The sequence below is a fragment of the Oxyura jamaicensis genome, unplaced genomic scaffold (genome assembly GCF_011077185.1).
Source record: "Oxyura jamaicensis isolate SHBP4307 breed ruddy duck unplaced genomic scaffold, BPBGC_Ojam_1.0 oxyUn_random_OJ132, whole genome shotgun sequence".
NCBI lineage: Eukaryota > Metazoa > Chordata > Aves > Anseriformes > Anatidae > Oxyura > Oxyura jamaicensis.
In genome coordinates, this window is record NW_023305672.1 from 3,503 (window position 1) to 16,420 (window position 12,918).

Genomic DNA, 12,918 nt, shown 5'->3' on the forward strand with positions numbered 1-12,918 from the left:
ATGACTTTGGATGCAGCCAGAGGTGCATCCAGGGGTGTGGGGGGCGTCTGGGTGCCCCCGGGGGCGAGGCGCACAGAGAAGCGGGGCTGTGCGGGGGGGGGGGCCCGGCCGGGGGGGGGGGCCCATTCACGCCCCGCATTCCGCCGGGAGGGGGCGCGCCAGGCCCGGCTCTGGCCCGGCCCGGCCCGTCGGGGAGCCCCGGGGCTCCCGTCCAGGGCGGCGGTGCCGGTGCCGGTGCCCGCGGCAGCTGCTGTGTCCCCTGTGCCCAGCCGTGCCCAGCCCCGAGAGCGCCGGGCGCTGCCTGAAGCTGCGCGTCTCCGTCTGCTGCAGAGCCACCAGTGAGTCCGCGGGGGAGCTGCTGGGGGGCACTGGTTTGCACTGGGGCTCGGGGAGGCGCGCACTGGTGCCGGGGGGAAGCCGGCTCTCTGACACCTTCTGGGTTTGTTCCAGCGCCGGAGCCGGTGACGGAGGTTCCCAACTCCCAGCCCCACGGGCGAGGGCCCCCCGTGGGTGAGTACGAGGTGGGGTTGGGGTGGGGGCCCCCTCGGGCTGCCTCGCGCTGACCTCCGCTCCTGCCCCTGCAGACGCGGGGACGCCCCGGGACACCGCGGCCCCGGCCCTGCAGCAGCGCCGTGCTCCGTGCCTGGCTCTTACGCTCCTCGCCCTGCTCTGGATCTGACCCCGCGGCTCTGCCCACGGCGGGGACACGGGCTCCTCCGCCACGCTGGCCGCTTGCGAACGTTTTTCTCCTGCCACCGTCCCACCGAGCCCGTGGGGCAGCCCTGGGCCACGACTCTCCTGCCAACCCCCTGCCGAGCTGAGCTGGGGGCCAGGGGCTCCCGGCTGGAAGGTGAGGGGGTCCCGGGGGTCTCCCCAGGCCAGGCAGCTCTGCAGCCACTGAAGCTGCGCCCCTCAGCCGTGCTGCAGCGTCTCCTGATGGCACTTTCTTCTTCCTAGGGGCCTTGCTTCCCTGCCAGCATCCCCCTGTGCCGGCCCCGACAGCAACCCTGCCCCGGCGCTGTGGGCTCCCCGCAGCTCCTTGGACACCTGCTCTGCCCCAGGGCCGTCTCCTCATCTTGTGCCTTCCCCCATGGACCCCCTGCTGTGGGGGGCCGGGGACCCCCAAGCCCTGGAGCAGGGCGACAGCTCCTCCGGCCGCTGGATGGAGGCAGGCGCCCGGCCCCGCTGCTTGCCTTGTCCTCCAGCGAGGACACTGATCTGTCTTCTGCGAAGACGCCCTCCTCCTCCGTGCGGTTCCAGTCCGTACGGTTTGGTTTTAACCCCTGGTAGTGACTGAGCCGAGTAATACAGTATTTGCAAGACCGATGTGCCCTCGGGCTTTGCACCCCTGTCCCCTCAAGCGCAGTCCCTGTCCCCGCGGGATGCTGGGGTGTTCGTCTCGCAGCCTTTGCTGCAACCTTTCAGGCTGGGGGGGGGGGGTTAATTGCAGCGATTGATATTGAGACATCAGCTCATGTGACAGGGAGAGCTTTAATTACAGATCAGCTGCCTGCAATTAGTGCCTGGTGGCAGGGCCCGGCGCCGGCACCTGCAGAGGGGCAGGGGCAAGGGGGTGGCAGAGCTGGGGTCGCTCACCCGCAGCCCCAGGCTGAGCGCGCTGGTCTTGATCCCTGCCCTTAGCCGGGCTCAGACACCGGTCCTTGGCCTGTCCGTACCCACCCTGCACCCCCCAGCGCTGCAGCAGCACCTGGGGGGCCAGCACGCTCCTACCATCCACCCCCCAGGCAGGAGCAGCGCTCACGTATGCCCTGCGAGAAGCCCATGAAATGGATTTATCCCCGGGAGCCGGCGCCCTCCTCGCAGCACAGCTCTACCCGGCAATAACAGGGCCCCCCCTCGCCCTGTGCTTAAATGAGGCAATTAGGCTCTGCCATGCGAGGCGGGGGGCCGCGTGCGGCTGCAGAGCCCTGCAGCAGCCCCTTCACGCAGCCAGACCCGTGGGGCCCTCCCCACCCGGTTCTGGGGGTCCCACCCCTCTCCACCGGAGCACCCGTGGGTGATTTCGTGGCGCAGCGGGGCCCAGCACCGGACCAGCAGCATCCTGCTATGTCCGCTGGGCAAGCGGCGCTCGGGGAGGCATTGGGATGCAGCTCCTGTGCCCCCGCCCCATGGGTGCAGCCCCCGATGTGGGGCTGAACCCCAGCCTGGGGGCAGCCGGGCCGCGCCACCCCCATTCCCGGCGCAGGCGTTGCGTTGCGGCCGCCTGCCGCAGTGGTGCCGGGCACGTCAGACAGGTTTTATGGCTTCTCGAGAGAAACTGCTGGGCGAGAGCCTGAGCGAAAGCAGCGGCCGCCGCCGCGCCCCTCCCTCGAGCTGCTGCGCCCGCCGCACCCTGCGCCGGGGGGGGCCCTGCACCCCCCCCCCACCCGGGGCTCGGCGGGGCAATGGGGCCAGGCCGTGCCATGGGGACGGGGGGCTGGAGGGGGATGTGCGCTGAAGGACCCCCGTGTGGGGATGCTGGGGGTCCCGTGCCCTCTGGGAATCCCCTTGCAGAGATGCTAGGGGTAGGGTGTGTCCCAAGAAACCCCCCCCAGTATGTGGGTGGTGGGGGGGGGGGTGCCCCTAGGACCCCCCGTGTTGGGATGCCAGGGGCTCTGAGCCCTAAGGGACCCCCATGTATGGAGGGTCCATACCTTAAGGCACCCTATGTTGTGGTGCTGTTGGGGGGTGGCTATGCCCCAAGGGACCCAAAATGGGGATGCTGGTCGGGGAAATGCCCCAAGAGACCCCCCCCCCCCCACCATGAGGGCATGCTGAGGGTACTCTGCCCTGTGGGACCCCTATGCAGGGGTGCCATGTCCCGGGGGACCTGGTGCAGGGATGCTGAGGGGGATCTGTGCCCTGCAGCACCCCAGTGTGGGGATGGTGGTGTCTGTGTCCTAAGGGACCCCTGCGCAGGGATTCCAGGATCTGTGCCCCCCCTGCCCAGGACAGCCCATCTCACCGCCCCAACCCCAGCCCACTGGGACTTCCCTAGCTGATGCCGGTGGTCCTTGTGGCCCCAGGGGGACACCCCCCAGTGGGTCCCATGCCCCACACCCCCGAGTGGTTGGTCCTTGAGCAGGGGTTGCTTGGTATGCTGGAGCCACCGCCGGCTTCAAATCCCATCGACTTCCAATGAGCAATGCCATCAATAAAAGCTAATTGATGGCACGGCCGCTCCAAATCAGATTCCCCGTCCCCTGAATCGAATTGATGGCTCCGCGCCCCGCAGCCAGCCGCGGCAGAAATTGAATCTATTAAAGGAATAGGCTCCATTATCCCTTCCCTTCCGTCTCGCAACCCCCCCGCCCCAGGGCTCCCTCCAAATGCCAGCCCCCCCCCTGCTACCCACACCAGTGCCAGCCGGGATATTTGGGTGCCAGGGTCCCACATGGGGAGGGTGAGCAGGGGCTGTGGGGTGAGGGTGCCCCACGGGCTGCCTGGGTCCCACTCACGCTGCTCCAGCCCGTGGGGTACCGGGGCTGGTGCTCAGGGTGGATCTGTGCCCCTGAGCCCAGTGGGACATGGGCTGTGGGTGCGCATCAGGACGGGTCTGGGACCAACCTCAGGGCCCTGCGGTGCTCCCTGGCTGGGCAGCAGTGCCACAGCCCTGCTGGGAGGAAGTTGGCTCCAGGGGGGGCAGCGTCCTGCTCCTGGGTGCTCCCACCCAGCCTCCAGGACAGGAGACCCTGCGCACCCCTCGCCAGCCTGGGAGGGGCCCAAGCACTGCAGCTGTCCCAGGGGGTGCAGCAGCAGGGCACAAAGGGCTGGAAGTGGGGCCCGGAAGCACTCCAAAGGCATCAAAGGGAAGAGCATGCTCCCCCCCCAAACATACAAGGGGCTCATCCCTGCCAATCTCCCATGGGCGCAGGGCAGTGGCTGCAGACCCCACCCCGGGAGCTGCTGAGAGCATCCTGGAGATGGGAAATGGCTCTGTGTCACCATGGAAACGGGGCCACCGGATTGCCATGCCGAGGGGACAGGCACGTGCGGAGCCCCACGGAGCACAGCACAGGGTGAGCTGGGCACCGAGCACCGGGCACCGGCTGCGACCTCCCCAGCACCCTTTGGCCATGCCACAGAGCCCATCTCCTGCTCCTGCATCACCCAGCAGGATGCCACCCCAGCAGGACGTCACCCCAACAGGATGCCACCCCAGCAGGACGTCACCCTGGCATGATGCTGCTCCAGCCGGGCAGCCCTGCACTGCTGCAGCCAGGCGCTCAGGGCCGGGCACGCAGGGCTGGAGTCGGCTGTTCCCCGAGCAGCCAAATGATGATGCGCATCGTCAAGGTTATAATTTAGCAAAACACTCAGCAGGGGCTTTGGAGGGAGCCGGCCCGCGCCAGCTAATTATCCAGAGCCGCACGCACCGAGCCCACGCCTGTCATAGCAATGAGGGTGTGTGTGCACCGGGGCTGGTGGGCGTGCACGCCGCTTTGCACCAGCGCAGTGCACACGTTGCACAGGGCAGGGGCCGCTGCATCCCAGCCCGCATCCCGTGGGACCAGGGCAGGGTGCTGGGTGGGCAGCATGGCCACGCAGGGCTGGGGCAGGCTCTGCGTTCCCCTGTCCCTTGTTTCCTTGCTTTCTCCTTGCTTGGAACAGCTGAGCCCCCACTGGGCGATGCACAGTGCTGTCCCTGACCCCCCCCCCCACACACACACTCTGCTGTCCCCCCAGCTCCATCCTGGGCCCAGCACGCTGGGGCGGACGCTTTGTCCTGTACCCACTGGGGAGCTTCTCTCCGCGTCTCCTCCAGCCGATTCCTGCTGACGGGGTCGGAGCAGAGGGCACCGCTGCTTATCTCCGCTGGCCCGCCGCCAGGGCAGCAGCCAGCACAGCGGGGAGAGCGCGCGTGAGCTCGGGGCGTGCGCTTGCCATCCCGTGCACCCGCCGGGTTTGCACACCCAGGCAAACGCCGCCGGCACGTGCCTCTGCTCCGTGCCGCTGCCAGACGTCCGTCTCCATCTGCCCGTGTCCTGTCCTGGCTGCCCCCCAGCCCGCTGTAATCCTGGCGGACGATAATCCTGCTGTGCCTGAGCAGGACAGGCAGGAGCTGCCCTTGTGGCGCGATTCAGCTGCCGGCTTTGTTGGTGCCTGCCATCACCTGCTGCATACTAAGGGCCCTCGGTGCTGGAGCTGCCTCTGCCACACCTGGGGTCCCCATGGCAGGGACCCCTGCCCGGCTCCCCAGCAACAGGGCTGGTGGCTCGCAGTGGTGCCAGGGAGCAAGGCACAGCCTGCAGTGTGGGATTTGCCCCATCGGGATCTGAGCAGGGCACGGGGCAGGGCTCCCCCCTGGTTTTAAGCATCCCATCCTCTTGCTCCTAATTGGTTTTAAATGGAGCTGAGCCCATCCTGGGAATCTCCGGCTGGCACCCGCCCAGCTGGCAGGGGGACAACGGAGCCGCAGCTCACCCAGCACTCAGCAACGTGGCTGGGAGGAAGAGCAGGAAAATAACGGGTTGGTGCGAATGATACGGCATCAACCCCCGGCGTGCTGCATCCCCAGCGACAGCTGGAAGGGGCGGCCAGGGCTGGGCTGGGGCTCATGCTCCTGCACCAAGGGCAGCATCGCCCATGGGTGCGCTGTGCCTGGGGTGGGTGCTGCGATGTTTGGCATGGGGCCAGCTGCCTGGACGCCTGGGGTTCACTGCGGTGCTGGCGAGGATAGGTCATGCAGCGGGTGTACAGCCTCGCTGCCCCGTCCAGCACCTCCTCACTGCCCCATCCGCCCCCTCCACACACGCATCTGGCTGCTGCCAGGTGCTGCTCCTTTGTGGAGAGCAGGGCCTGCACAGAGCCCCCTGGTGGGGCTGGAGGGGGACCCCTGGAGCTGGTGGTGAGGCAGGGTGGGGAGGAGGTTCTGCCCATCCAGTTAGCCTGAGCCCCCTGCCTGTCTGGGAGGGATGGGGGCCCTGCGCTGAGGGCTGAGCTGCACAAACGGTGCCCAGGCACAGGATGGAGGTGCTGGAGCTGGCAGGCTCCTCTCCATGGCTCCCTGCCAGCCTGCGCAGGGGTCCCTTGTCGTGCCAAAGGCCCTGGCGCAGGAGCCCTGCAGTGCCTCTGTGCCTGTTCCCCATGTTCATTGATCCGCTCCATGCTCCTTTGATCGTCAGACTGCTAACGAGCTTCCCTGGCAAAGACCTCCTCAGCTGTGCAAGAGCCCTGTGCTGCCCAGCCAGCACTGCTGGGCACAGAGCTGATGTGCCCAGCCCTGCTCCAGCAGCCCAGCACCCCCAGTGCGTGGGGTGGCTTCTGGAGGCTCCCCAGCTCCATGCAGGGCCGCAGCCAAAGACGGTGACGAGGACAGGGATGGGGACAGGCTGGTCCCCCTGTCTGGCAGGAGCGTGCCGTGGCCGGCCCGTGGCCAGAAGCACTTGCAGCAGGAAGCGGATCGATGCGCTGAATTATTTAGCAAGTGAGCGCGCGGTGCTTGTGCGACGGCAACACCCCGTGCGGCGGCGGGGGCGCGGGGCCAGGCTCGCACCCGGAGCACAGGAGCCCAAACACACACAAGGGCTGGAGGAGGCAGACAGACGCTGCTGGGGTGCTCTGGGCTCCCCCGGGTGGCACTGGGCACCCCACTCCTCAGCAGCTCTCCGTGCGGTGCCCGGCGGTCCCCAGACGGTGCCACCAGCACCCCAGGGGTGTCCCCAGCAGGGCACCAGCTTCTGGGCTGGGCAGGGCTCGCAGTGCCTGTCGGAGGGGCCATCCCTTTTCCTCGGGGCCCCAGCTGGGCTGCCACATTCGGTAGGCGAGCACCAATCTATCGCCACCCTCGCGTGGCGTGCAGCCCCTCTCAGAGCCTTTTATAAGCGATGCATTATTAAAAATACCCTGCGCCATCACTCATGGCCAGCGTGTCTCTGAATGCAGCACGGGCGCCGCATCAAACCTGATAAATATTTCAGGCCCTGAAATCTCCCCGCGCCTTTATTTTTTATCCCAAGCACCCCCCACCACTCCCCGGATTTATTAGCTTGTTTGCTTCCCTGCGATTCGGCACCGAGGGTGCGGCGGAGGCAGGGTCGCTGCATGTGTGGCGAGGCTGAGACCGGGCAGCAGGGCTGGGACAGCCCCGCTCGTGTCCTTCCCCCGTGCCTCAGTTTCCCTCCCTGGCTGCAGGGGTGCCTGCTCCCCCGAGGTCGGGAGGATTAACGTAGGCCTAGAGCAGCTCTTTGAAGAAGGAAGCAGCCCCGTGGCCGCAGCACATTTCCATCACAATGCCGGCTGCTGCTCCTGCTCGGCCCCTCCCCCGACCCCTTGCCCCGATCCAGGCCTGGGGGGTCGCCCGCTGCCAAGCCACAGCTTCAGCTGAGCAGCCTGTGCTGGGATGGCACTCGCTGTCCCCGAGGTGCAGAGAAGTGACCTAGGGTAGCGATGGAGCTGGCTGCACATCCGCTGTGTAGATAGAGCCAGAGCAACCCCAGGAATCCAAGCTCGGGGCCAGCTGGGGGTCCAGGGGCACTTCCCGTGTCCCCTGGGACCCTCGCACACCTCCCCAACCCTCTTCTGGCACCAAGGAGCTGCAGTCCCCCTGGCACCCCCACCCGTGAGAGCAGGCTGGGAGCGCGGGGACAGCCCTGGGCACGGACCCCATCCTGGACACCCCCCCCCCCCTTCCTGCAGCCTCCTGAGCTCCTGGTCCTGGCAACTGCAGCTGCTAATTGTGGCGTGATCTATGTACGGCGGGAGCGGGATATTGATGCCGCCTGTCACCCCTCTATCGGATTAATGTCACTTAGGCACCGGTAATGGGTGGCTCAGAGCTCCCTGCTGCTGGGCTAGGAGGGGGGCTGGCAGTGGCTCAGGCACCACCACCCTGCCCCAGCACACAATCCGGATGCCTCTCGCCACCCCCCTAGGTCCCGTTCCTCAGTCCCCGCGGCTGCTCTGCTGGTGGCTCTGTCACCCCTCTGCACCCAGGGCACCGCCGGGGCCATGGTGGGGCGCACACGGCCGCCTGTGCCAGGATGCAGCGGGCAGCCCCTGTGCACGCCGACAGTGCCGGCACGCGCACTCCTGCACGCACCCACACACGCTCACCCTCGGGGTGCACATGGGGGCACGGGCAGAAACCGTGGAGCTGGCAAAGGCCAGGTGTAGGCAGCATTCGAGGAAGGCGAGACGCCCATCGCCCTCACGCTGCTGCCAGCCCTGAAGGCAGCCTGGGAGCATCGGAAGTGGGTCTGCGGGACAGCATGGCCCCAAAAAAGGCTGAGCTGAGCCCAGACCCTGGTGATGCTGCGAGGCCAAAAGGGAGCTGAGCACCAGGGCAGGCGGCTGTAGGCCCAGCTCTGTGTCCTTGGCCCTTCTGTGGGGAGCAAGGGCTGCTGTGCTGCAGTGGGGCCAGGTGCCAGCCCCCGCTGTGCTCACCCTGGTCCAGCTCCCTCCCGGCACAGCCCTCGCACCCCCAGGAGCGTCCTTGCCATGGCTGTGCTGGAGCAGGAGGGGCTGGGCACAGGCCAGTGGGGCTGGGGCTGCAGCTGGCAGATGATATTGGAGTGATCTTGAGGCCAGGGAGGGAGGTGTGCCACACAGAGGAGAGGAGAGGAGAGGAGCTGGCTGAGCCGCTCAGTGCTGGCTGCTGATGCAGGCGCTTCTTGCCAGGTAGCCCCTGCTGCGGGCACGGGGGCTGTGGGGCTGAGGGGTGTGGGGAGAGGGGGCAGCAGGCCCCCAGCATCTGGTTTCCACCTGCACCCGTGGTGCTGCCTCGCATTGCGGTCCGAGGCGTGCGCACCAGTGTCAGCGGCGCCCCGGGGCATGGAGCCTGGTATCGGGCTGTGATCAACCGCGGCAGCACCGCCGCGCCAGGGAGCAGCGTGGGGTGACAGCGGCTGCGGCTGCCGGGCCGTGGGAACCGCGGGGACCTGGCCACTGCCGCGTGCATGTCTACGTGTGTGCGCACACGGGTGACCCCAGCGCCTCCTGCCTGGCACCTCTGGGTGCCCAAACTGCCGGGTGCTGGTGGGATTTGGCATCGAGGAGTCTGTGTGCTGCCCCGCCGGAGCCAGGCTTCCTGCGAGCAGGCGCCTGGCGCCCAGGGCAGGGATCCTGCGGCTTCCTCCCTCCCAGGGGCTCCCCAGGAGCAGCCAGGCCCCGTGAGAAACCTCAGGGTTGGCAGCGGCGGAGCCAGGAAGGTATGCATGACTTAATCCCGGCGACTTCACGAGGAAGCTGATTTCCTCCGACAGCCTGGCTCTGCGCTGCCACCGCCACCCGGCACAGGCGCCTGCTCGTGTGGCCGCTGCAAGCGTGGCGGGGCTGCTGGTGGCTGTTTCTGCATGGGTAATTAACCCTCCTCTGCAAGCCTGTGCCATCAAGTTCCCCGTCAATTAACTCAAGCCATTGAGGTGATAATTAACAAATCACCCCCATGTTCATCTCCGTAGCGGATCTCACCTCCAGCCCCCCAGCCCCTGCCATGCACAGCATGAGGCTACCAGCAACATGGCCCCATGGCCCTGCCACCCCTCTTCCTTCCTCGGTGCCACCTCCCTGCCCTCGGATGGCACTGTCTGGACCAGCGGCACCTCCACCATCCCAGCCCAGTCGTGGGGCTGCAGTGCCAGCAAGCCACAGGGTGTCCCATGGGGTTGGCTCCCAGGCCGGAGGTCCCCCTTCTCCCCAACACGGGTGTCCCACCCAGCACCTGACGCTGCCACGGGGGCAGCTGGAGCCCAGCGCTCACAGACGCTGACGCAGCGCGACCATCCGTGAGGCCTTCATTCAAATTTAAAGACCAACACGTGGACAAAAAAGGAAGCGGGGAGCAGGGCTCAGGGGGACCGTGCTGCGGTGAGACCATGCCCCAGGAACGCCAGCCGTGCACACTCCCCAGTGGGCCGGCGGCATGCACGAGCTTCAGCACGGGGCTGGATGTGGCCATGCCATTTGTAGGTCTGAGCACTGCCCAGAGGAGATGGCACGAGCCGGTGCCGCTTGGCGCCACGCAGATGTGCCCGAACCTCTGGCCACCTGCTCCACAATCCAGGGGCTGCAGCCGTGGCCCTGCCGCCTGCACTGCGTGTAATTAGCATGTTCTTGCCGTGTCCGCCTGGACACGCGCCGGCGCCTGGCTCCTCCCCAGCAGGTCGGAGCCCTGAGCTCAGCGTGTTCGGGGACGTGTAGGTGTGGCTGGTGAATATTTCATGCCCGCATTCACCGAGCCCTTTCTTGGTTACACTCCTGCCTCCTCCCCGCGTTCTCGCCATGTTTATTTATTTAATGAATTATTTATCGGCTCCCCCTCTCGCTTGGCTGGTCGCTGCTCTGCTGCTGCCCCCCCACCCCCCCACCCCCCGGCGCCCAGCCCAGCGCGATGATTTATTGAATGCTGGCTCTGCTTTGCGGTTGCGACATGCTGTCACAGGAAGCCGTGGTTAAATATTAACCAGAGCAGGCGACGCGGGTCCCCCTGACCCGCTGGGCACACACGGCCGACAGGACCCCCGTGCCCACCCCAGGCACCGCGGGCTTGTGGTGTCCCCCAGGGACAGGGCTGGTCAGGGACAGAGTGAACCCCGCATGGGGTGGGAGCTGCTGTGCTGGTGCCCACGTCCACCTGCTGCTCTGCTCCGACCTTCCCCGTGCCTCCCGTGTTGATGCACAAATCTGCTGGTCCTCACTGCGACGGGCGCAGGGGGTGTGCAAATGGAAGGGGGGGGACCCCCAGCTGCTTCATGCCACGGTGCTCCTGGAGCTGCTGAGAGAGCTCGAGGCCTCTCGCATCCTCCTGAGAGCGCAGCCGCCCGGCTGGCAGTGTCCCCAGGCTGTCCCCGCTGCAGCCGCCGTCTCCTGCTGCTGGCAGCAAGATGGAGCCGAGCCCCTCTGCGTGCAGGGTTGGGGGGGGCTGGGGGGACCTGCAGGGTGCAGGGGGTGCTATCAGCTGGGTGCTGGCACCCACAAGTGGGTGCACGGAGGGGGTAGGGTTCACTCGGCCATCCAAGCCCCTCCATCCCCGTTCCTGGGCATGATGGTGCCGTGCCCCCCCCCCCATACCGGGTGGGGGGGGAGGTAACGGGGTGCGCGGCCGTGCACAGGGCGCTTCCAGACGGGCGAGCGCGTTGCCATGTGCGGGGTGTCTCCATGTGGAGGTGTGTGTTGCCATGGGTTTGCCGAACGATGGCGTTTCCATGGCTGCAGGCGCGTTGTTGGTCGCGGTCCCTTCCAGAGGTGCGCGCCCCCCCCCCCGCCCCCCCCCCCCCCCCCCCCTCCCCCCATCCTCCCAGCATCGTGCCCCCGCCCTGGGAGAGCGCAGGGATGGAGCCACCACTGCTGGACGGGGGGACCTGGGTGCCTCGATCCCCCCTGCAGCCCCCGGCCCCTCCTGTGCCCCCCCAGCTCTCCACCCACCTCCGCCCCCACCCTCCCCCCCCCCTCAGGCCAGCCGGGGCCCTTTCTCACATGTTGTATTTTCTTCACTTCACTTCTCCAGATGAATAATTAATGGATGCTTTTTTGGTCCTCCCAGTTGTTTCACCAGCACCCTCCCCCTTCCCAGCAGGACTCTGCTGGGGGCTTGGCCCCCCAGTGCTGCTGGTGCGGGTGGGGGCCATGGGGGCAGGAACAGGGACCAGGGAAGGACCCAGCTCGTGCTAGTTGGAAGCAAAACCTGGCAGAAAGCGGGACCAAGTGACCTGCCCTACCCCAGGCACAGCTGCCCTCACCCCCTCCACGGTCTGGGGCAGCATCCGTTCGTCTGGAGGGTGCTGGAGAGCACACAAAGGGGTCCCCAGGGGGATGAGGCTCTGCTCCCACTGACAGATCCTCATCGTCTGGCAGCGGATCCCCCCGGTTACACCACGTCCCCCTGCCAGCCCTGGGAGCAGCCGTGCTCGGGCACAGGGGGCACAGGGAACGGGCGCTTGGCCACGCACCGCCACGGCCGCACTTGCTGCCACCACAAGGCGCTGGGCCCGGCGGCACGGACGCCGGCGGCAGCACCCAGGGCTGGCTCAGCAAGCTCGGCTGTGGTTTCGGTAGCCTCCCGGTTTCGCTTGCAAGCTCCTCGAGCCGCCAAATCCCCAGGTCATGTGCAACGCAGAAGCAAGGGCTTGGGTCAGTGCCGGCAGCGGGCACGCGCGCAGGCTCAGCCACGCACCCGTGTGCGAGCTCACAACGAGCCTGGTGTGTGCATGCCAGTGCCTGCACTGGTGCGAGCGTGCTCGTGTGCGCACACGTGTGCCGGGGCGTGGAGCGCCTGGCACATGGGACCTCTGGGCGGTGCTGCACCAGCAGTTGCTAAGGGAACTTGCTGAGGACGGGCAGCTCAGAGCTGGCACCCAGCTCGATCCCTTCCCGCATGCCGCATGACCCACGGGGACTGGTGCCCAGGGAGCACCTGTGTCCCCCCCCCAGCTGCCACGGGTCCCCTGGGCACCTCTGCCCTCCACAGACCTGTGGGGGAAATGAGCGTGGGGAGGGCAAGGGGACAGGGCCAGCGGGTGGGTGCTCAGCCAGACGGGCTCCTCGGGGCAGGACAGGGCAGAGCCTGGCACTGTGACTGTCCTCCCCCAGCATCCGGGATGCCCTGGCTGGGTGCCACCTGCTCCCTCTGGTTGCCTGATGGCCCCCGGGGCAGGGAAATCTGCGAACCCCTACCCCCCCCCCGTGGTGCCAGCAGCATGCCGTCCCACAGCTCTCCCAGCCACGTGAACCTCCAGGGGCTGGGGCGCTCAGCCCCGGCCCCCCAGACTGGGGTGCTCGGTGGGGTCCAGCCTCGGTGCCCCCGCCCATGCGGGGCCCGGTGAGGCCCCCCGGCAGGATGCAGTCCCGGTGAGCCCCCAGTCCCGGTGGGAACCGAGCCCAGTGCTTCCACCTGCGGGGGTCCCAGTGGGACCCAAGCCCCTTTCCCTACCCACTCCACCGCCGCGACCCCCATTCCCGCCGCCCGGTGCCGGTGCAGGC

At 67.6% G+C, this 12,918-nt stretch overlaps 1 protein-coding gene and 1 long non-coding RNA gene across 2 annotated transcripts in view; one reads left to right on the plus strand and one right to left on the minus strand.

Annotated features, from left to right (window-relative positions):
* LOC118158764 (ephrin-A4-like) overlaps positions 1-1,769 on the plus strand; it is a 3,543-nt gene extending 1,774 nt beyond the window's left edge. The window contains exons 3-6 of the mRNA XM_035313447.1: positions 270-338; positions 451-510; positions 585-850; positions 958-1,769. Coding sequence (XP_035169338.1) covers positions 270-338; positions 451-510; positions 585-679 — 224 coding nt within the window. The 3' untranslated portion in view covers positions 680-850; positions 958-1,769. The remainder of the gene's footprint in view (positions 1-269; positions 339-450; positions 511-584; positions 851-957) is intronic.
* A 6,990-nt stretch (positions 1,770-8,759) lies between these two features.
* Positions 8,760-12,918, minus strand: part of LOC118158768 — a 20,951-nt gene continuing 16,792 nt past the window's right edge. Inside the window, exon 4 of the long non-coding RNA XR_004746893.1 lies at positions 8,760-8,779. This is a non-coding gene — a long non-coding RNA (uncharacterized LOC118158768). The remainder of the gene's footprint in view (positions 8,780-12,918) is intronic.